Genomic DNA, 21,050 nt, shown 5'->3' with positions numbered 1-21,050 from the left:
CCACTTGCACCCCCACCAGAGTAGGGGAGCCTGTGATCAGGACTCACAAATGATGGGTGGGTGGGTGGGTGGATGGATGGATGGATGGATGGATGGATGGATGGATGGATGGATTAATGGATAGATAGATGGATAGATAGATAGATAGATAGATAGATAGATAGATAGATAGATAGATAGATAGATAGATAGATAGATAACTCCTGGGTCTATACAGTCGATTTGCTAATATCTTAGCTAGGGTTACTATGACAAAATGCTACTGTGAAAGTTCTCTCAAAATCCTAGAGACCCAAGGCCCAGGTCAGAGTAAGTGGGGCTGCGTTGCTTGGGCCTTTCCTAGCTCCCAAGGGCTCCTGTTTGCTGTGTTCCCAAGTGTCCTTTACCCTGTGTCCCTTCACCCTGAAGGTTAAGTGCCCAAGCTCTGTTTCCTTGTGTGACTTTCTTTCCCAGGCACAGTTCCCTCACCCATCAGTGTCTCCACCAAATAGCTTCTGGTGCCATATGTTCTGAAAAAATCATGCATTCAATTCATGCTTTCTTGATCTCCCCAGGCTCCACACAGCTGGCTGCAGCCTCTTTCTCCTCTCCTGTCTTTTCTCCCTCACTGTTCTCAGGGAATCAGGTATGCAGTCTCACAAATAAAATTAATTTAAAATAGGTCAGGTGGGGGGCTGGAGAGATGGCTCAGTGGTTAAGAGCATTGCCTGCTCTTCCAAAGGTCCTGAGTTCAATTCCCAGCAACCACATGGTGGCTCACAACCATCTGAAATGAGATCTGATGCCCTCTTCTGGCCTGCAGGCAGACACACAGACAAGAATATTGTATACATAATAAATAAATAAATATTTAAAAAAATAAAATAAAATAAAATAGGTCAGGTGGTGGTGGCACAGGCCTTTAATCCCAGCACTCTGGCAGATCTCTGTGAGTTCAAGGTCAGTCTGATCTACAGAGCAAATTCCAGGACAGCCAGGGCTACACAGAGAAACCCTGTCTCAAAAAGAAAAAAGACTTGGGAGAAAGTTGAGGATCATTTGACTAGAGATTGATAGCATGCAGCTGGGACCCTGAAGTGCTAGGAGAGGTAAAACAAAATCACGGTTTGAGTTATAAGTAAAGCTGGTGTGCTGCATGGCAGAAGTCTGCGAGCAGCTGCATGAATGGATGATTGAGCAGGCTTAGGAGTTTGGCTGGTACCCAAACAGATAAAAGAAAAAGCTACACTTTTGCGTCTGTGTGTGCACAGTATTTTTGCATTTGTTTGCACCCATGCATGTGGATCACAGAGGCTGATTGGAGTCTTCCATCTCCACCTTATTTCTTGAGACAGCGCCCTTTCCTGAACAACCTGGAGCTCACTGTTTCATTTAGAATGACTGGGCAGCAAGCTGCAGGAGTGACTCACCTGTTTCTGCTTCCCCAACCCTACAACTTGGTTTAAAGACATATGCCACTGTGCCCTGCCTTTATGTGGGTGCTGATGATCCCCAACTTAGGTCCTCATGCTTACACAGCAACCGTTTATCCCCTGAGCCATCTCCCCAACCCCAAAAGTTAAACATTAAAAAAACAAACAAAAATACTTAGCCAGGCAGTGGTGGCCCAGGTCTTTAATCCCAGCACCACAGCACCGGGGAGACAAAAGCAGCTGTATCCCAGTTAACGGACAGCCTGGTCTAGAGTAAGTTCTAGAACAGCCAAGGCTACACAGATAAACCTTGTCTCAAAAAAAAAAAACAAAAAAAATGTATTTTTAATTTTGTGTGCATGAGTGAAGGTGCCCACAGAAGCCAGAGGTGTCACATTCCTCCTGGTGCTTGAGTTACAGGCAGCTTGTGAACTGTCATGTGGGTGCTGGGATCCTGGGTCCTCTTCGAGAGCAGTATGCACTTTTAACCACTGAGCCATCTCTCCAGCCCTAAGTTGATCAGGCAGCCTTAGTAGTAAGGATCTGGGGCCAGCAAGATGGCTCAGCTGGTGTAGCGTCTGTTTCCAAACCTGATAGCCTATGTTCTATCCTCGGGTCCCACACGGTGGAAGGAGAAAACCAACTTTAGTTGAAGCTGTCTTCTGACCTACACACACACACACACAATAAATAAAAAATAAAAGTTTGAAACAATTCTGTCACCAATCCCATCACAGAAGGGCTTCTGGGCTATCTATGCACTAACAGATAATCATTATCCCCATTTCTTTGACACGTCTGCAGGAAGATCTCCTTTCCTGAGGGATGGTTTCCTGTCTAATGATTGACAGTCTCCTTTGAATTGACTCTTTGTTTGTTTGTTTTGTTTTGTTTTTGAGACAGGGTTTCTCTGTAGCTTAGGAGCCTGTCCTGGAACTAGCTCTACAGACCAGGCTGGCCTTGAACTCACAGAGATCTGCCTTCTGAGAGCTGGAACTAAAAATGTGTGCCACCATTGCCCGGCTGGATTGACTCTTAAGAGAGGGATCAACAATAGGTTTGGAGGGGCTGGAGAGATGGCTCAGAGGTTAAGAGCATTGCCTGCTCTTCCAAAGGTCCTGAGTTCAATTCCCAGCAACCACATGGTGGCTCACAACCATCTGTAATGGGGTCTGGTGCCCCCTTCTGGCCTGCAGGCGTACAGACAGAATATTGTATACATAATAAAAAATAAATAAATAAAAAAAACAGTAGGTTTGGAGAGCAGTATAGACTGCTGTGGGTGTTTTGAAGGGAAGGCAGAGGGAGAAGGGTCTCATACGGCCTTAAGAACGACCTTAAACATCTGGTCCTCCTGCGGCCACCTCCCTGTTATAGGCGAATACTGAGGTCCACTGGGTGCCTGCTGGGGTTTCCAGGTTCTCGTGTCCTGTAACAATCTGGATGGGGACATGAGGATAGTGGTAGAAGAAGAAATAGGTTCATCAGTAAAGCACTTGCCAGGGAAGAAGTGGGTTAGAGTGGGTGGAGTCAGCACCCTACAGGCTGGGACCTATAGGTCCTTTGTAAGGTATGCTCACTGCACTTGTGATACAGGTTGGCCTGACAGGGAGTGTTTCCAGCCTGATGTCTTAATGTGGATTTTTTCTTTTACTTCACTCTTTGCCCTATTTTCCTGCCATAACCATCCCCTGGGAGCCATGGTCCTAGAAGTCTTTTGAGCAGTGCTGAAGGATAATGGTGTGTGTGTGCGCGTGTGCACACGTGTGTGTATGTATATATGAGTTTTATGTACATGAATGTTTTGCCTGTGTATACGTATGTGCATTCCTGGTGCCTGCAGAGGCTGTCAGAGTGCCTGGAACTGGAGCACCCACGTAGGTGCTACGAAGTAAATCCAGGTTCTCTGGTAGAACAAGTGCTGCTGAGTTGTCTCCCCAGCCTGTTTTCTATAGGTCCTGCGTGTTGATGAGTGAGGGGTACAGTCCCTGCCTGAAGGACCCTGAGACATCCAGCTGTAGGGAAGTTTTGGGTCCCTATAGTAGAAATTGGCTGGAATCCCTGTATCACAAGGAGTTTAGTCTGGAACTTGTATACTAGATAACACAAATTCTACAAGAAGGTTAAGAAAACTAGTCTAACTGGACAGTGGTACATGCACACCTTTAATCCCAGTACTAGGGAGGCAGAGGCAGGTGGATCTCTGTGAGTTCAAGACCAGCCTGGTCCACAGAGTGAGTTCCAGGACAGCTCCAAAAAGTAGAGAGAGAGAGAGAGAGAGAGAGAGAGAGAGAGAGAGAGAGAGAGAGAGAAGAAAAAAAAACTAGGTCTAAACACAAATAACAAAATTCTGCCAACAAGTGACCCCAGAAAAGACAAGAGCCCAGGAAAGCAAGGACCATGACTCCCCCAGGTCAGTGCTGTCATTGTGTAACTTGCCCCTGACAGTGAGATCCTTTGGACTTCCTATTATTTTATCTGTATTGGGTAGTCTATCTGATTACGTGTCTGTGCACTGTTTATATGCCTGACACCCAGAGGTAAGAAGAGGGCATCAGATCCCCAAGAACTGGAGTTACAGAAGGCTGTGAGCTACCATGAGGATGCTAGGAATTGAACCCAGGTTCACTGGAAGAGCAGCCAGTGTTCTTAATGGCTGAGCCATCTCTTCAGTCCCAAGGACTATTTAAAAAATAATTCAATAAATTAATATATTAAAAGCAAAATAGTATGGTGACATAGTCATTGAGCAATACCTAAAGAAAAATGATGAAAGCCAACATATAAAGTTATAGCTTCTGGGGGTTTATGAATCGGACTTATCTTTTTAAGAAGCTCAGACATCCTTTTTAAACAAACAGTTCTTTGTTTAAAGAGAACAGTTAAGTCTTGTCAGTTCACAGGTGTGAGTGGCCTTGTTCATAAGATGTCCTTGAAGCTGTGGAGATGCAGACAGTTCTTACTTTGGGTGGAATTGCCTCTGTTTAACCTCAAGAAGCTGTTGGCAAACATCAGAAGATCTTTTGACAATGAAGCATTTGAGTAAAACCCAGCTGTTCACCATCATCACCATAGCCAGTGTAGCTTCTAGTATCCTAGACAGCTGCACACGATGCCTGGAGAAGGAAGCTATGGGTCTAGCAATGTTCTCTGACTTAGGTGAGGACTCCCAATGTTATGCCTTGTGTCTAGGCTATGGGTAGGGCAGTTCTCAAGGCAGAGACAACTCCTTTGGCTAACTAGCATTCTCACTAACACTAGTTACTACACAAGTTCATTTAGTAAAGGACCCTGGGTCACTAATTAGGCAGAGAGTGGAGCCTCGATATTAGAAACAAAATTTACATTCTGGGGAGTTTTAGTTAGTCTTGAGAAAAGGCTTTCTCTGTCATCTGACTGTCCGGGAGCTTGCTATGTAGACCAGGCTATCCTGGAACCCACAAAGATCCTTCTGCCTCTGTCTCCTGAATGCTGGACATAAAAGTGCAACATTACAGCCTGTAGTAGTATTAAAGAGTTCCACAATAGCCCGGGATGGAGTATAACAAAGGTTTCTTTATTTGGGGTTAAGCTCACAGTAAGGGTAGTGATCCACAGTCCTCTGCTTCCTCTGGGAACTGGAACCGAATCCAGCAGAAAGAGGAGATGTGCACGCTTTTCGTCTGTCTGCACTTATAGTACATGAAACCATGCCCAAAGCGGACCTGTCATGTCACAAGTTACCCCAGCTGCCTGATGGCCTCAGTTGCTTGAGTGGGGCTTTTAGTAGGAAACATTGGACAGTATCAGTTTTTAAGGGCAGCCATCACTGGAGTGGAAGGCCTCCCCTCCCTATAGAGTGGGACATCCATTGCTGACAGTAACCATCCCTTTGCAGGAGAGGAACTCTGTCCCTCTGAGGGCAGCTGATTTTCAGTGTCCTAGTTTCTCACAACTGTGGCAAGAACTTAACCCTTTAGAATCCTTTCTCTGGCCTGGAGTTTCTCTGAGGTTGTGGGTTATTAACTGCCTGGGAAATGCATCCTTTCCCAGGGCTCAGCATATGATTGGTTGGACTTGTTCTTGGAGTTACAAGTCATTCCCTTGAGGCCTTTGGACCTCTATATGGCAACAACCCCCCCCCCAAAAAAAATTAAAAAGTGAACTTGCAGTGTCTAGGGTCCTGATGCCTCCTTTTGCAGTTCTTCCCACTGTCTGGGACAGATTGGCTGGAGAATGAAGCATCTAGGAATATCTGACCTTAGAAAGCATTTAATATCGCAACATAATCATATGTGTACTGTCTAAGTTTTGTCCCATACATCTCGTGACTTTTTCTACCTTTTACAACATGTTTTCCCTTTTTATATTTCCATTTTATGTGTATGGGCATCTGCCTGCATGTATGTCTGTGCACCACGTGTGTGCCTGGTGCCTGTGGGGGCCAGAAGAGGGTGTCAGATTACTGGACTGGAGTTACAGATAGTTTGAACTGCTATATGGGTGCAGGGAATCAAACCCAGGTCCTCTGGAAGAGCAGTCAGTGCTCTTAACCTCTGAGCCATCTCTATAGCCCGGTGTACTTCCATTTTAGAATGATATTGGAAAATAAGACTGACATTTAAAACCCTTTTGCATCTTAAAAGATTTCCCTTAACCTTCTTTACCAAAGCCATATTTTGGGGGGCTGGAGAGATGGCTCAGTGGTTAAGAGCATTGCCTGCTCTTCCAAAGGTCCTGAGTTCAATTCCCAGCAACCATATGGTGGCTCACAACCATCTGTAATGAGGTCTGGTGCCCTCTTCTGGCCTGCAGGCATACATGCATAAAGAATATTGTATACATAATAAATAAATAAATATTCAAAAAAAAGTCAGGTGTGGTGTACACCTGTTTAAAAAAAAAACAAAAAAAAAACCCAAAGCCATATTTTGTGCCAATAACTTTGTTTTTCTTTTAGACAAGATCTCAGTATATTGCCCTGGATGGCCTGGAGCTAGCTGTGTAGACCAGACTAGCCTCAAACAAACAGAGATCTGCCTACCTCTGCCTCCTGATTGCTGGAGTTAATGGTCTATGCTACCATGCTTGGCTTGGCAATAACTATATATATATATTTGAGACAGGGTCTCTGTACATAGGCTGTCCTGGAACTCATTATGTAGATTAGATTGGCATCAAACTCACAGATCCCCCTGCCTCTGCTTCTCAAGTGCTGGGATTAAAGATAGGCAATATTTTTATGTCTTTTTATTTATTTAATAGTTTCCTTTTTTCCTTCTTGTTATTGAAGATTATTTTTTCATAGACTATATCTGGTCAGGTTCCCTTCCCATCTCCTCCCACCTCTCCACTCACCCAGCTCTATCCCTTCTTCCTCTTCAGAAAACAAAAGAATTAAAAATAAGAGCACAGGAAACACACACAAAAAAATGCATGGTCGGAAACCATAATATACAAGCAAAATACCAGTACGACTTAAAAAACAAAAAACACACCCAGACAGAGCAAAATGAGACAAAAACTCTCCAAAAGCACTATTGAGTTCATTTTGTGTCCCATCTACCTCTAGGCATGGGTCCTGCCCTAAGTATGCTTCATCTGCCCAGTGAGACTCCACTGGAGAAAACCAATGTTTCCTTTGCAAGTGGTTGTCAATTGCAAATAGCTGCTTGGTTAGAGATAGGAGGTTGTGTCCACTTTCCGTCCTAGTGCTGGGACCCCATCTGGCTTGGAACTGTGCATGCTACCCCTGTCTCTGTGAGGTCAAATGTACATCACTCCTGCTATCTACGGAAGACACTACTGGAAGACACTGTTTTCTTAGAATCTTTCTGCTTCCTCTTCCGCAGTTATTTAATGATCTCTTTTTGTCTTATCTTTAGAAGAAAATATTTTCTTAACACTATAGCTGTATTTCAAAGGAAACACCAGAAACTTTAGTGAAAGCAAATCAAAAGCGGATGCTTGTTCAGCACTTGGAGAGAAGCAGCAGGAGAGGGTACAGCCCAGACAGCATTCATTTGGGTTTTTCTTTGGTTTGGTTTGGTTTGTCTGTGTGGCCTTGGCTGTCCTGGAATTAGCTATATAGACCAGACTGACCTCCAACTCATGGAGATTGCCCTGCCTCTTCTTCCCAAGTGCCAAATGGTGGAATTAAAAGCAAGTGTCACCGTGCCTGACCTTGGTTTTCTTTATTTGTTTTGACCTTAGTTAGCCCGTTTTTCTTTAGAAGCAACGTATTCTGATCCTTGTAGATGTCCCCCAGCAAGGAATGGAATACAAAGCAAGTTTGCCAAGATGATACACACACTGTGGCACATGATATGACACGGAGTAGGGGACTGGAAAGATGACTCGGGAGTGCAGAATACTTATTTTTACACAGGACCCAGGTTCAATTCCCAGAACCCCCATGGTGGCTCACAACCATCTGTAACTCTAATTCCAGAGGATCTTATGCCCTCTTCTGGCCTCCCTGGCATGACTGTGGTATGTTGACATACCTGTTGGCAAAACATTCATACATATAAAAAGAATCTTTAAAAAGAAAAAGAAAGATGCCGAGGAGAGGAGAAGAGAAACGGTTTGGATTCAGTGCCACTAATGCTCCTGCCACAGCTCCAGCCACACCTCATCATGTGTCGGGTGGGATGTGACTCCCTCCTCAGTCACCCCAGTACGCAAGTTTTTAAAAATTAGGAACAGGATGAATAAATGGTTTTGCAGTAAAGAACACTGGATGCTCTTTCAGAGGACCTGGGTTCAATTCTCTGAATCTACATGGCAGCTCACAACTGTCTGTAATTCTAGTTCCAGGGGATATAATGCCCTCTTCTGGCCTCTACAGTAGACACCAGACACCCACATGCAGGCAACACACACACACACACACTCATGTAAAATTAAAGTAAATAAGTAAATCTTTAAAAGTAGAGCTAACACCATAAGCCTTGAGTGGGGGACATGACTCCACTGACGTCGAGTTCGATCCCCAGCACTGCACAAGAGCTGGGTGCGGGGCCACATTTGCTTGTGCTCCTATTGCCTGAGAGGTAGAAGAGGATCGGAAGTTCAAAGTCATCCTCGGTTATATAATTCGAGGCCAGCCTGGGCTACATGAGACCCCATATCAGAAAGAAAAACCATGGGAGGGGAAAAAGAAGGGAGGTGGAAAGAAAGATAAATCTTACCTTCTGGCTGGTGCCTCACCAACTGCCATAGGTGAGTGCCAGGGCCCAGTGGGCATCCACTGATAGTCCAGGCTCTTGTGTCCTGGGATAAGAAACGTGACAGAGAGCGGCCATCAAAATGACTCAGCAAGTAGAAGTCCTTCCCACCCGAGCCCAGTGACCTGGAACCCACACAAAAGTGGAAGGAGGGAATCAGCTCCACAGCTACTCTCAGCTTCCACACACATGCCATGACGTGTCCACACATACACAATTTATTTTGAAACAGGGTCCTGGCTGTTCTGGGACTCTCTCTGTAGACCATCCTGACCTCAAACTCACAGAGATCCTCCTGCCTCTGCCTCCCAAGTGTTGAGATTAAAGGCATTCACACAACACTCAACAATGTTTTAAACTTTGTCTCATAGTCAGTAGAGCCCATGAAGGCCAGAAAGGAGGGAGGAGCGTCAGCAGCTCCCTTGCAGCTGGGGTTACAGGTGTTTGTGAGCCGCCTGATGTGTATTCTGGGATCTGAACTATGGTGTTCTGATAGGGCAGTAGTAAGTCCTTAGCCACCATCTCTTCATCCCCCATTCCCCACCCCACCACATCACACAGACATATAAAAAATTAACAGATTGGACCGGGACACATGGATAATAATGGGTGAAGAGACAGTTTATTAGGAAAGAAAGCACTCCCAAGAGAGGAAGTGGGCCAAGACCACGAAGGTTAAAAACTCAACGGCAGACTGCCCCTAAAGCCTTTGTGTGGTGCATGACTGTTTCCGTGCATGCGCAATCTTGACAGTAAGGAATTTTCAGCCTGGTTTGTTACTGTTGCTAAGGTTTATTTTCTGTTGCTGTTGCAGAGGCAGGTGGATTACTGTAGTTCGAGGCCAGCCTGGTCTACATAGCATGTTCAGGCTAACCAGGACTACATAGTGAGACTCTGACTCAAAATAAAATTTAATTTTTCTTTATGTGTCTGTGTGTAAGCATGCATGTATAGGAGTGTCTAAAGGGGCCAGAATTGGTCATCTGGCTCCTTAGAACTTGAGTTACAAGCTGCTGTGAGTTGCCCGACTTGTGTACAAAGAACTCAGCTCCTCTGATGAGCTGAGCCGCTTCTTTGGCATGGTTTCTTTAATATGCTAGGTTTCCCCTCCTCTCTGCGCTCCTGCTACATCTCACTGAGACTACCCATGCACCATCCCTGATTCTATGCAGTGATGGGGCCACAGCTCAGGACTTTACACAAAATGACAGTCACTCAAGGAACCAGACTGTACCCAGGCCACAGATATAACACTTTTGACCATAAATAATGCTATTTTATTTTATGTGGGTGGCTATTTTGCCTGCATATATGTGTATACCACGTGAGTCCCTGGTGCCCACTGTGGTCAGGAGAGGGGTTGAATCCCCTAAAACTGCAGCTAAGGATGACTGTGAGTGGCCCTGTGGGTGCTGAGAACCTGGGGTTCTCTGCAAGAGTAACAAATGTTCTTAATTTCTGAGCCATCTCTCCAACTTCCTAACAATCAAATTTTTAAAAAGAATTAAAATTTTGGGCAGGGCATGCTGGCACACACTTTGAATTACAGCATTCAGGAGGCAGAGGTGGGTGGATCTTTGTGTTTGAGGCTACCCTTGTCTACATAGAGAGGCCTTGCCTCAAAAAAACTAAACAAACAAACAAATAAATAAATAAATAAATAGCTAATTATTTTAAATCTAGGTAGGCACTGGAAATGTAACTCAGATGGAAGTGGATACAAAAGAATCAGAAGTTCAGGGTTGCATAGGAAATTCAAAGTCTAGGCTAGGTTTGTCTCAAAAGTAAGTAAATATTTCATCCCAGCACTCAGCAGCCAGAGGCAGGAGGATTGCAGTGAGTTCAAGGCCAGTCTGGTCTACAGAAGAGTTCCAGGATAGCTAGAATTACATAGAGGGACCCACATGCCCGGCACTAGTCATGTTTTATCAGGGAGAAATAGCTTTCCCTCAATGGGCCTCAACAAAGGCTGACTATCTTACCTGTCTCTCTTTCATACAGTACTTTAACTCCTAAGAAGGGGAGTTGTGATGCCTCCCCCCTCCTCCATTTACACAGCATTTTAAGTTCTAACAAGATCAATTGTGATATTGTACCTTCTAAAAATGACTCAGGTAAATAGGACATAGGGTTCAAAACTGGTGTGTGAGGGATTTCATTCTCACGGTCCCCAAGCCTGCTGAGTCTAACTAGCTACCTGACATTCACCCTCCATGTCCTCCTTGTCCTCTCCTTCCTCCTCCTCCAGACTTTGTGAATCCCTGTGGATCAGATCCAGGGCAGGAATGAGCCTCCTGATCCACATCACCGATAGCAAGGACCTCAGGTGTTAAGGAACCACCAAGAGGCCCCTCCTGCCTCTTAAACCACCCAGCAGTACCACCCAGAAGTAAAGTTAGGTCTTTACTTCTTCCTGGTGACAGAAGCAGGGCATAACCTCACATTCTACAGAAAAGGAGGTCACACCAGAGAGGGAAAAGGGTTTTCCTGAGGCTACATAGTCAATGGCAGTGTTGGAGAGCTGGGCCATGCTTCATTTTTGTTCTTCAGTGCCCTGCCCCTCCCCATGACCTGCAGAGATGCTCCCCACGCTCTGCTTTATGAGGCTGCAGCCAGGCCCTCCCTCCGTGATGCATTATTCAGCTCCCCAGAGTTGGCCAGCTCCCATTACACTGGCCACAGCCCTGGACACCTGCCTCTCACTTCCAGTTCCCCTCCAAGGTGATGTGGTGGGTTGTGAGTATCCTATCCTGACCTCAGGAGACCTCTCTCCACTTTGAGCCCATGCAGGGGCTCTAGGGCAAATGATGTTCCCTCTGGAGATTAATGTCCCCCTCTGTTAAACGACCATTCTCTTTGGAGCTTAGCCAGCAGGGACACACGAGGGCTTGGACAGAGTCAGCAAGTTGTTGCCATGGTGACTGTAAAGCCAGGCCCCAGCACAGGCCTCCCAGTCTACTCCCACTAGAAAACAACACCCAAGCACTTTCCACCACCTTTCAAAGGTGAAACCCAAGGCTGGTCTAGAGGATGAATTATGGATCCTCCCTCTCCATGCCACCCAGCCAGTCCCAGCTGCTCAGACGCTGAGGAGACTCAGGTCTAGTCACAAGCAAGAAGACCTAGCTGGTCTCCAAGCAGTGCCTCCAAGTTCCTGAACTTGTGACACAAGCCCATCAGACACAGCAACCATCATGGCGAAAGAGGAAGATGAAGAGAAGAAAGCTAAGAAAGGAAAGAAGGGCAAGAAGGCCCCGGAGCCGGAGAAACCCAAACGGAGCCTGAAGGGCACATCTCGGCTGTTCATGGGCTTCCGAGATCGCACACCCAAGATCTCCAAAAAGGGTCAGTTCCGGAGTGCATCGGCCTTCTTCTGGGGCCTCCACACTGGCCCGCAAAAGACCAAACGCAAGAAGAAGGCCCGTACTGTACTCAAGTCCACATCCAAGCTCATGACACAGATGCGTGTGGGCAAGAAGAAGCGGGCGATGAAGGGAAAGAAACCCTCGTTCATGGTGATCCGCTTCCCCGGACGGCGCGGCTATGGCCGTCTGAAGCCTCGTGCTCAGTCGCTCAGCAAGGCATCCACAGCTATTAACTGGCTGACCAAGAAGTTCCTCCTCAAGAAGGCCGAGGAGTCAGGCAGTGAGCAGGCCACACTGGACGCCTGGCTCCAGCGCTCAAGCTCTCGAGTGGGCTCGCGTAAGCTGCCCTTCCCGTCCGGTGCTGAGATCCTGCGGCATGGAGGCCGGCTCCGCAGGTTCCCCCGCAGCCACAGCATCTACTCCTCCGGGGAGCCTGTGGGCTTCCTGCCCTTTGAGGACGAAGCCCCATTCCGGCATGCAGGTTCCCGCAAGTCATTGTATGGGCTCGAGGGCTTCCAGGACCTGGGTGAATATTATGACTACCACCGTGAGGGCGACGACTACTACGACCAGCAGTCCCTATACCACTACGAGGAACAGGAGCCCTATTTGTCTGGGTTCGGTGCGTATAGCCCAGCCTGGCCACCCTATGACGACTACGGGTACCCACCCGGAGATCAGTACAACTACTATCATCCTGACTACTATGGTGACACCCTCTACCCCGGCTATGGATATGGCTATGGCTACGATGATTTTGAGCCCCCATATGCGCCCCCATCAGGGTATTCATCTCCTTACAGCTACCATGACAGCTTTGAAGATGGCGGTTACCCGTACAGCTACTACCTGGATCCCTATGCGCCTCCCCACATGATGTATCCACCCTATGACTTTCCATACGACACTCCTTATGACATACCCTACTTTGATCCCTATGGGGTTCCCTATGCTGAAGGCGTCTATGGTGGTGGGACTGAGGCCATCTACCCCCCTGGGGTGCCCTATGTATATCCAGAAGAGCCAGCTTTTATGTACCCCTGGGTGCCACCACCCATATTGTCGCCCCACAACCCATATGCCCACCCCATGGATGACATTGCAGAGCTAGAGGAGCCTGAAGAAGTGGGTGGAGAACGGCAGAGCACCTCCTTCCGCCTTCCCAGCGCTGCGTTCTTTGAGCAGCAAGGAATGGATAAGCCAGCCAGATCCAAGCTGTCTCTCATCCGGAAGTTCCGCCTCTTCCCCCGCCCTCAAGTGAAGCTGTTTGGGAAGGAAAAGCTAGAGGTGCCCCTGCCACCCTCTCTAGACATCCCTTTGCCTTTCGGGGATGCAGAGGGGGAGGAAGACGAGGAGGAGATGCCTTCAGTACCCACGATGCCCTACACCCACCCTTACTGGAGCTTCCTCACGCCCCGCCAGCGAAATCTGCAGCGTGCCCTGTCAGCCTTCCGTGCTCGCCAAGGCCTAGGCTTTGCCCCCGAGTTTGGCCATCCAACACCACGCCCAGCCACCTCACTGGCACGGTTCCTCAAAAAGACACTGTCAGAAAAGAAGCCCATCCCACGGCTCAGGGGCAGCCAGAAGGCCCGAGCAGGGCGGCCCGCAGTCAGAGAGGCAGCCTACAAACGCTTCGGCTACAAGCTGGCAGGCATGGACCCAGATCGGCCCAACACACCCATTGTACTGAGACGGAGTCAGCCACAAGCTCGAAACAACAACAACTCCCACGGCCCACCCTCACCCAGGCCCACACCACGGAACCTCACCCATTGGAGTGCCCTCATCTCCCCTCCAGTGCCTGGGCCATCTCCCAGCCCTGGTCCACCACCTGCTCCACCCTTCTCTCCAAGCCTTTCTAGGCCTCCAAGGCTAGCTTCCCCTTATAGCTCACCCTATGGCTCCCTCCGCCAGCATCCACCACCCTGGGCTGCCCCAGCTCATGTGCCCTTTACACCCCAGGCAAACTGGTGGGGCTTTGCTGAGCCCCCTCCTTTAAATCCAGAGGGTGCCCCTGACCTGGCTTTTCCTGTACCCCGGCCCTCTTTCCGAGCTTCCCGTAGTCGAGGGGCAGCTTTTGGCTTCCCCAGGTCTTCCCTTATAGGGTCAAGGAGAAGGCCCAATTTGCCCTCACCCCAACCCTCTTTGAGGAGCCTGCCAGGCCAGGGCTACCACTCACCTTTGGGGCCCTTGTCTCCTCAGTTATCCCTCCGAAGGGGCCCCTTCCGGCCACCCTTCCCACCCCCTCCACGAAGGCCACAGTCACTTCGGGAGAACTTCTCCCTGCACCGAGCTTCTGGGCGTCTCCGCCCACCCCGCTCACCAGCCCTAGGTTCTCCCCGACCACCCTCACCTCCCCCACTCATGAACCACGGCCCCAGGCACCGATCCCTCAACCTGCCCTCACGCCTTCCGCGGACATGGCGGCGCCTCAGCGAGCCACCTACCCGAGCTGTGAAGCCATGGGTACATAGACCCTACCACCCGCCACCCAGTGCTGTACCCTGGGCCACAGGGTCTTTGGAGCACCAAGAGAACCAGCATGAACCAGACGACGCAGAGACACCCTGGACAGTGCCCCCGTTGGCCCCCAGCTGGGATGTAGATATATCTTCTACACAGCGCCCACCTTCTCCATGGCCAGAAGGTGTAGGTAGTCTTAGAGGCTTCTCCAGAGCTTCTCCTGTGCCGGAAACCTTGCATGAGCACATGAACCCTGCATGTGAACCACAGCCTGAGAACCAAGCCTCCAATTTAACTGATATCTTCGTGGGCCAACACCATGATCCAGGGCCTGGGCAACTCACGGAGTCAGCCAGCCCAAACTTAGAGAATCCTGAAGAAACTGTCACCCCAGGGGATCCTCAGCCACCAGCTCAGCCTGAGACCCTGAATCCAACACCTTCCATCAAAAATGTTTGCTCAGAGAGGAAGGATTTACACCTTAGCCTCTCATACCCACTGGCCACACATAAGCAGGCAAGGGCTACGTGGCCATTATGGCGCCGCTGGAAGACGTTGTCCAGAACCCCTGCTCCATTGGCCCCCACCAGAGCCCCAGGGCCCTTGCTCAAGGCAGGTGAGAAGCCCCAGGCTGATCCTGGGCGGTTCGCCGTCGTCATGCCTCAAGTGCGAGGGCTGAACTCCTTCCAGCGAAAAGGGCCTGCTCCCCTGCAACCTCCAGAGCATCCAGACCAGGACCCAGAGCATGACCCAGCACCCAAAGCCTGTAGTCTACGCTGGTCCCGCCTCTGGTCACCAACAGATGCTCACTGTCCCTGGCCACGAGTTCAAACCCACTCTTTTCAATCCCACCTTCTGGGCCATAGAGGTGACTTCCTGTCCCACAGTGGCCCCTGGAAAAAGACTGGCCCCCAAAACTGGCAGAACAAGGTATGGAGGCACAAGTCAGAGGGTGAGATTGGGAGTTCTGGCTAGGAACCAGGATGGGAGGTAGGCTGAGGAGTTAAGGGCAGCGCTGGCAAGTGGCTGTCTACATGGGCCTGTGTCTCCCTTCTGAAGGTGGGGAGAACTGCCTGGACCTTGCAGGGCATCTGGGGTTTGGACAAAGGAGTGCCCAGCATAGGCAGGTCCTGGATGAAAGGACTAGATGAGGGTAGAGGCACAAGATCCTACTTTCTGATTGTCTCATTGCAGAGTAGGGAAACTGTGTCCCAGAAACCAGGAGTCTGTGGGGTATAGGCAGGCAACCTGTCTCAGGGAGCCCCAGTTCATGACTGGCTGCCACATACATGGTGGAAGGTGATATGGATGCTAGGTGGCCCTTGGAGGAGGTAGGTGATCACTCAAGCCTCCCTGGGGACACCCAGGAAGGGTGGGGCAAGAAGTGATAGGCGGTCCTTCTTCACCCCTGCAGACCGTGCCCACAGGCAGGCAGCAAGCTGGCCTAGCCATGGCCACCGGGGCAGCCTGGCTGCTAGGGGGACCCTGGCCCCGACGACGGGTGCCCCGTGCTGTGTGGGCTGCAGCATTGCGGGAGCGGGGCACAGGGTGCCCAGGGGTGAGGGGCAAGGATGCCTGGGCCCTCCTCACTCTGGAATACGTGAGTGGCTGAATTATTCAGGGTCTGTGGCCGCTGGCAAGCACGTGAGCAGATGGGTGGGCTGGAGGCCAGGGCGGGAGGGTTGATACTTGCAGCGCCCTACTTAACAGCAGAGTGAGGGCCAGCAGCATGCAGGCCCTCCCGTATCCTCTTTCCTTGCCTAGGGAGGGTGCAGCTGGGATGGGAAAGGTCAAGGTTGCATATGTGTATACTCGCAGTGACACAGAACCTTGCAGGTCCACGTGCCTGAATGTGGATGAGTGGAATGCCAGGGACAAGCAAGGAGAGGTGGTGTGTGCCAAGTCTGAGCAGACATGGCATCCGTGGAAATGTGGGCTCTCAGCCCACCCTTTGAGTGTGTGCATACGTGTGTACATATGAATGGGCACTGTGGAGATTCTTCAGCCCCAAGCTGACATCAGGACTCCCACTCTCAAGATCCTCAAGGTCGAGGACCCCTAGCTGCTGCCCACAGGTGCATTCCAAGTGGATGCTGAGAATACCTCTATGAGAGTGTGCCTCAATCAGACACATGGGCCTGTGCATAGCACAGCATACTGGAAGACCACAGACATGCACAGGAGCTGCAAGAACCGCAGCGCCACTTCAGAAGGTCCACATGCAGTATTTTCACACTTACCCTGGGCAGGAGACAGTTCCATCCTGGGACAACCTCGATCTCTGTCTTTCCCGAAGACTTGTGTGTCATGACACAGGTGTCCCTCAAGCTGTCACGCAAGTCAACACGGTATCAGTGGGGAGCAGGGTAGGACAGACACTTGTGCTTGTGGTTGTGGATGTATCTGTGTGTGGTTACTCCCTGAGCAGGACACCTGTGCCGCATAGGCATGCTCCCCCCAATACTTTACACGCAGACTCACGTCCCTGTGTGTAAGGGTTGTACACAGTCTTTAGGGGCCACTGCACTCTGAGACAAAGAGTCTGGAAGACCCCCAGGATCTCAGCCTGAGTTCCTCTCAGGCCATGGGAGCAGGTGCCTGGTATATCTAAGCCAGGCTCCGCCCAGGCCTCCAGCTTGTCCCCGTCTCTCATAGATGCACTCCATACGCAACCTGCCTTCTGTGCGGTCCCGTGAGCAGCACAGGGAAGATGGCGTGGAGGACATGACACAGCTGGAGTAAGTGGCTGGGGTGAGGGAGGAGTCCTAGTCGGATTCCTAGCTCTCGGCCTCAGTGCTGGGATGTCTACCCCTATGGACACCTCCAGAGCCTCAGTTTCCCCGCTTGCAAATAGTGTCTGTCATGAAGTAGTCAAAAGTGTGCAAGTCAGAACTCTGTGAATTAGATGGTCCTTGGTTCAGATCCCAGCCATACCATTTGCCAGCTGGGCAGCCACGGACCCATCATCTCCCCACTGTGTGCCTCAGTTTCTCTTCCACAAGATAGGTATGGGCAGCTGCTGGGAAAATTCTGGCAGATGTTGTCAATCCCTAAAGCTCTCCAACCAGAACAATTCAGCCAGGGTCCCACCAAGTGGGTATAATATTTGCCACCCCATTGGACAGATGAAGAAACTGAGGCATAACAAGATGAACTATCTTGCCCAAGTCTCGTAGCTGGTCAGTGGCAGAAAGGGGCTTAATCTCAAACATACCTGATAAGGACACCATGCCAAGTATGGTAGAGCCTGTGCCAGCACTGGGACCCTCACAGAAACTCATGTTCTTCCAGAGACCTCCAAGAGACTACTGTGCTGTCCAACCTAAAGACCAGATTTGAACGAAACCTCATCTATGTAAGTCTGGGGCTGACCAGCCCGAGGACATGCTTGGATTCTAACTTGAGGTGGCTAGAAGGGTGGAAGGGAACCTGAGACCCCAGAGTTGTGGGACAAAGGGCCTGAGGCCTGGAGCCACTTCTGAAAGTCATGTATACCTGTAACGGTTTTGTTGACTTCAGGGTACATGTGCTCCCTGCTTCTCTGCTCTAGACAGTGGAGGCTGACCTTGTCATGGGGCAGAACTGCCTGCAGCCTGGGCCTGACCGTGAATGAGTAAGGTGGGCAGAGATCACATGCCATCTTGGCCTGACTAAGGCCACGGAGCCTGGTTCACTTCACAGTCACAACCTCAGCCTGTGCGGAGCCTAAGACTCCGCTAGAGCACGGGTCCTCTTGGACCGTGGAGGGCTAGATGATAGGATGAGGCCCGGCAGTCAAACGTATGGCCCATCAGAAAGGGACTCCTTGCTCCGAAGCAGGAAGAGGGAGCCACAAATGGCCATGGCAACCTTGGTGCTAAGGTCCCCGTTTACCAACAGACCTATATTGGCAGCATTCTGGTGTCAGTGAACCCATACCAAATGTTCTCGATTTACGGGCCAGAGCAGGTGCAGCAGTACAGCGGGCGTGCCCTAGGAGAGAATCCCCCGTGAGTATCTGTGGGGTGTAGAGGGGTTGCCCTGAGGTGTTCTAGGTCCACCTCTGAGCTTGGGGAACCCCTGGATGCCTTCCAGCCATGAGTTGGGGTGAGGGGGAGTCGGCAACCCACAACTCAGTGCAATCTCTCCCCAGGCAGGGCATGGGCTCCTCTAGAGGCCACCACTATAGCTCTCACTTGGGGGTGAGAGGTGGGCAGCACTGGCTGCTTGGTTGAACAGAGATACCTATCCCCTAACCCCTGGTAGTCTTGGGACTGTTGAAACTGATTGTTGGAGACAGTGATATCTTGTGCCCTGTCTCACCAGGCACCTCTTTGCAATTGCTAATCTCGCTTTCGCCAAAATGCTTGATGCCAAACAAAACCAGTGTGTCATCATCAGGTGAGCCAAGCTGTGCTCAGGTGTGTGTGTGGGGGGGGACAGATCAAGGCACCTTGGGTAGCAGGTTTGCATCCAGACATATAGATAATGAGATGAGAGCCACTGTGAGCCACAGGAAGGGCACTGGGTACCTCTGGGCCACTACATGGCTCATGGGTTGAAGTGGACGTGGAGAGGCAAAGGAGAGCTGACGCTCTGGCCCTGTGTTCGGTCAGTGGGGAGAGTGGCTCCGGAAAGACTGAGGCCACGAAGCTGATTCTGCGCTGCCTGGCTGCCATGAACCAGAGACGGGACGTCATGCAGCAGGTGAGAACGATTACCAAGCTATCACGTGGCTCCCTATCTGCTGCCGTCTGCTTCGTATTCCCAGCCCAGCAATACCAGGCTCTTGAATGTGCCCTTGATGGAGGGAGACTGAACCCCAAATAGGCCAGCAGGGGTGGCTCAATGCAGGGTTTCTCTGTCTTCCATCTTCCCCAGGGAAGCTCCAGGGAATAGGCAGGGAAGTCATTCTTACTGTCTAGTGTCTCCAGCCGGACCGTGTCTTTCTGGTTATGGCCCAGGACCACCATAGTCTCATACCCTGATGCTGAACAGGTTCAAGTGTGGCTATAGCATGAGGCAGACTTCAGGCTTGCTGAGCAGACACGAGAGCACTAAATCCTGCAACCCGACACCAGTCTTGGAAGCTCATCCATTCCCTCAGTAAAACTTTCCTGAGGCCTTACTGTCTTCTGGGCTCAACAAAGAACAGAAAATCTCAAGACAATGTTTACAACTGTGCAGGAGTTACATTCCAGGGCAGGAGGTAGAGAAGAGGAAAATATAAATAACTGTTAAGTAAATTATGTATACTGGAAAGAGTAGGTATTAGTTTTTGTGGAAGAGGAAAAAAAAGGAGGGGCAAGGGAAGAAAGAGAGAGCTGGAGAACATCATTATAAACACAATGGGGCCCCAGGGCAGGTCTCAGAAGAGTGAGGAGGCCAAGGAAAGATCTTGTGCAAAGGTGTAAGCCGATTTAGGGTGCCCATGGGACATCAGAATGGTCATGTGGAGTCTGGATCAGAGGATCCAGGTGCCTGTGACTGTGGCACTCGGTGTACAAGGATGCATTTAGGTGCAGGGCAAAGCCAGCCAGGGACTTGGCTGAAGGGTCCAGTCACAGTGTGAAGAGGGCTAAACCAAGAGTGACCACGGACAGCACTGATGTAGAGGAACAGCTGAGAAGAGGTAACGGTCAGGTGTCGACTCAAGGATGATGGGAATCCAGGGCTCAGGGAAGATAAGGCTCAGTGTCCAGAACAATGGGCTCTCAGAATTCCCAGCGGACAAATGGCAATAATGCTGCAACTAATGGCCATCTTGGCAGGGCCTCTAGGTGGTTGACTCATGCCCTCTCTGCTCTAGAAGTTTTTCAGTTTCTTCTACGTGCCTGGGAGAGCCCATGAGGTGGGCGGGCAGAGACGTGGGCTCCACGAGTTCCTTCTTGGGCCAGGTGTCTTCCAAATGCCCTCAGAGAGTCTCATGCTCCCCCACTCCCGGAAAAGGGGTCTGTGATTGCTTGCAGATTGAGAACCTGATGCCTAGGAAGAGAAGTGACCGAGGTGACAGGGCATAAATTTACATTCTATGGCGAGAGGCGTGCAGGAGACAAGTGAGGATGGATATATGACATACGGGGTCTGAGAGATTCTGAGTCAGGCACACACCGTGAGGACATTGGGCAGGTCAGGTCTAGGGTCAGTTTAAGGTATGGCTGAATCCAGGGTCTTAGCCCAATGGGCATGCCTTGACCCACCACCATACACTCTGGTCAGCAAGATGATGATGTGGTAACTCCTTCATTACAGAGGAATCTGTCTCGTTCAATAGCTTTGGTCATGTATCCTCACCAGAACCAATCACACAGCAGGGCCCTTCTCCCTCAAATGTTTTTTTTTTAAATATTTATTAATTTATTATGTATACAATATTCTTTCTGTGTGTATGCCCGCAGGTCAGAAGAGGGCGCCAGACCCCATTACAGATGGTTGTGAGCCACCATGTGGTTGCTGGGAATTGAACTCAGGACCTTTGGAAGAGCAGGCAATGCTCTTAACCTCTGAGCCATCTCTCCAGCCCCTCCCTCAAATGTTTATGCACCGTAGCCCATGAGGAGACCCCCCCCCCAGTTTTCTAACTTCATTTCCTGTCTTGTGCTGGGTACCAGGAGCAGAGAAGG

General features: G+C 50.0%; 1 protein-coding gene across 2 annotated transcripts in view; it reads left to right on the top strand.

Annotated features, from left to right (window-relative positions):
* The first annotated feature begins 11,814 nt into the window (after window positions 1-11,814).
* Myo15a (myosin XVA) overlaps window positions 11,815-21,050 on the top strand; it is a 54,997-nt gene continuing 45,761 nt past the window's right edge. For both annotated transcript variants that reach the window (XM_087910552.1, XM_087910553.1), the window contains exons 1-6: window positions 11,815-15,378; window positions 17,104-17,186; window positions 17,740-17,803; window positions 18,328-18,437; window positions 18,754-18,828; window positions 19,044-19,134. In XM_087910552.1, the coding sequence (XP_087766678.1) occupies window positions 11,815-15,378; window positions 17,104-17,186; window positions 17,740-17,803; window positions 18,328-18,437; window positions 18,754-18,828; window positions 19,044-19,134 (3,987 nt within the window). The remainder of the gene's footprint in view (window positions 15,379-17,103; window positions 17,187-17,739; window positions 17,804-18,327; window positions 18,438-18,753; window positions 18,829-19,043; window positions 19,135-21,050) is intronic.

Source organism: Myodes glareolus, chromosome 9 (genome assembly GCF_982192425.1).
Source record: "Myodes glareolus chromosome 9, mMyoGla1.1, whole genome shotgun sequence".
NCBI classification, from domain to species: Eukaryota; Metazoa; Chordata; class Mammalia; order Rodentia; family Cricetidae; genus Myodes; species Myodes glareolus.
Note: the sequence above shows the minus strand (reverse complement) of the source record. Positions and strands in the feature narration are given on the sequence as shown.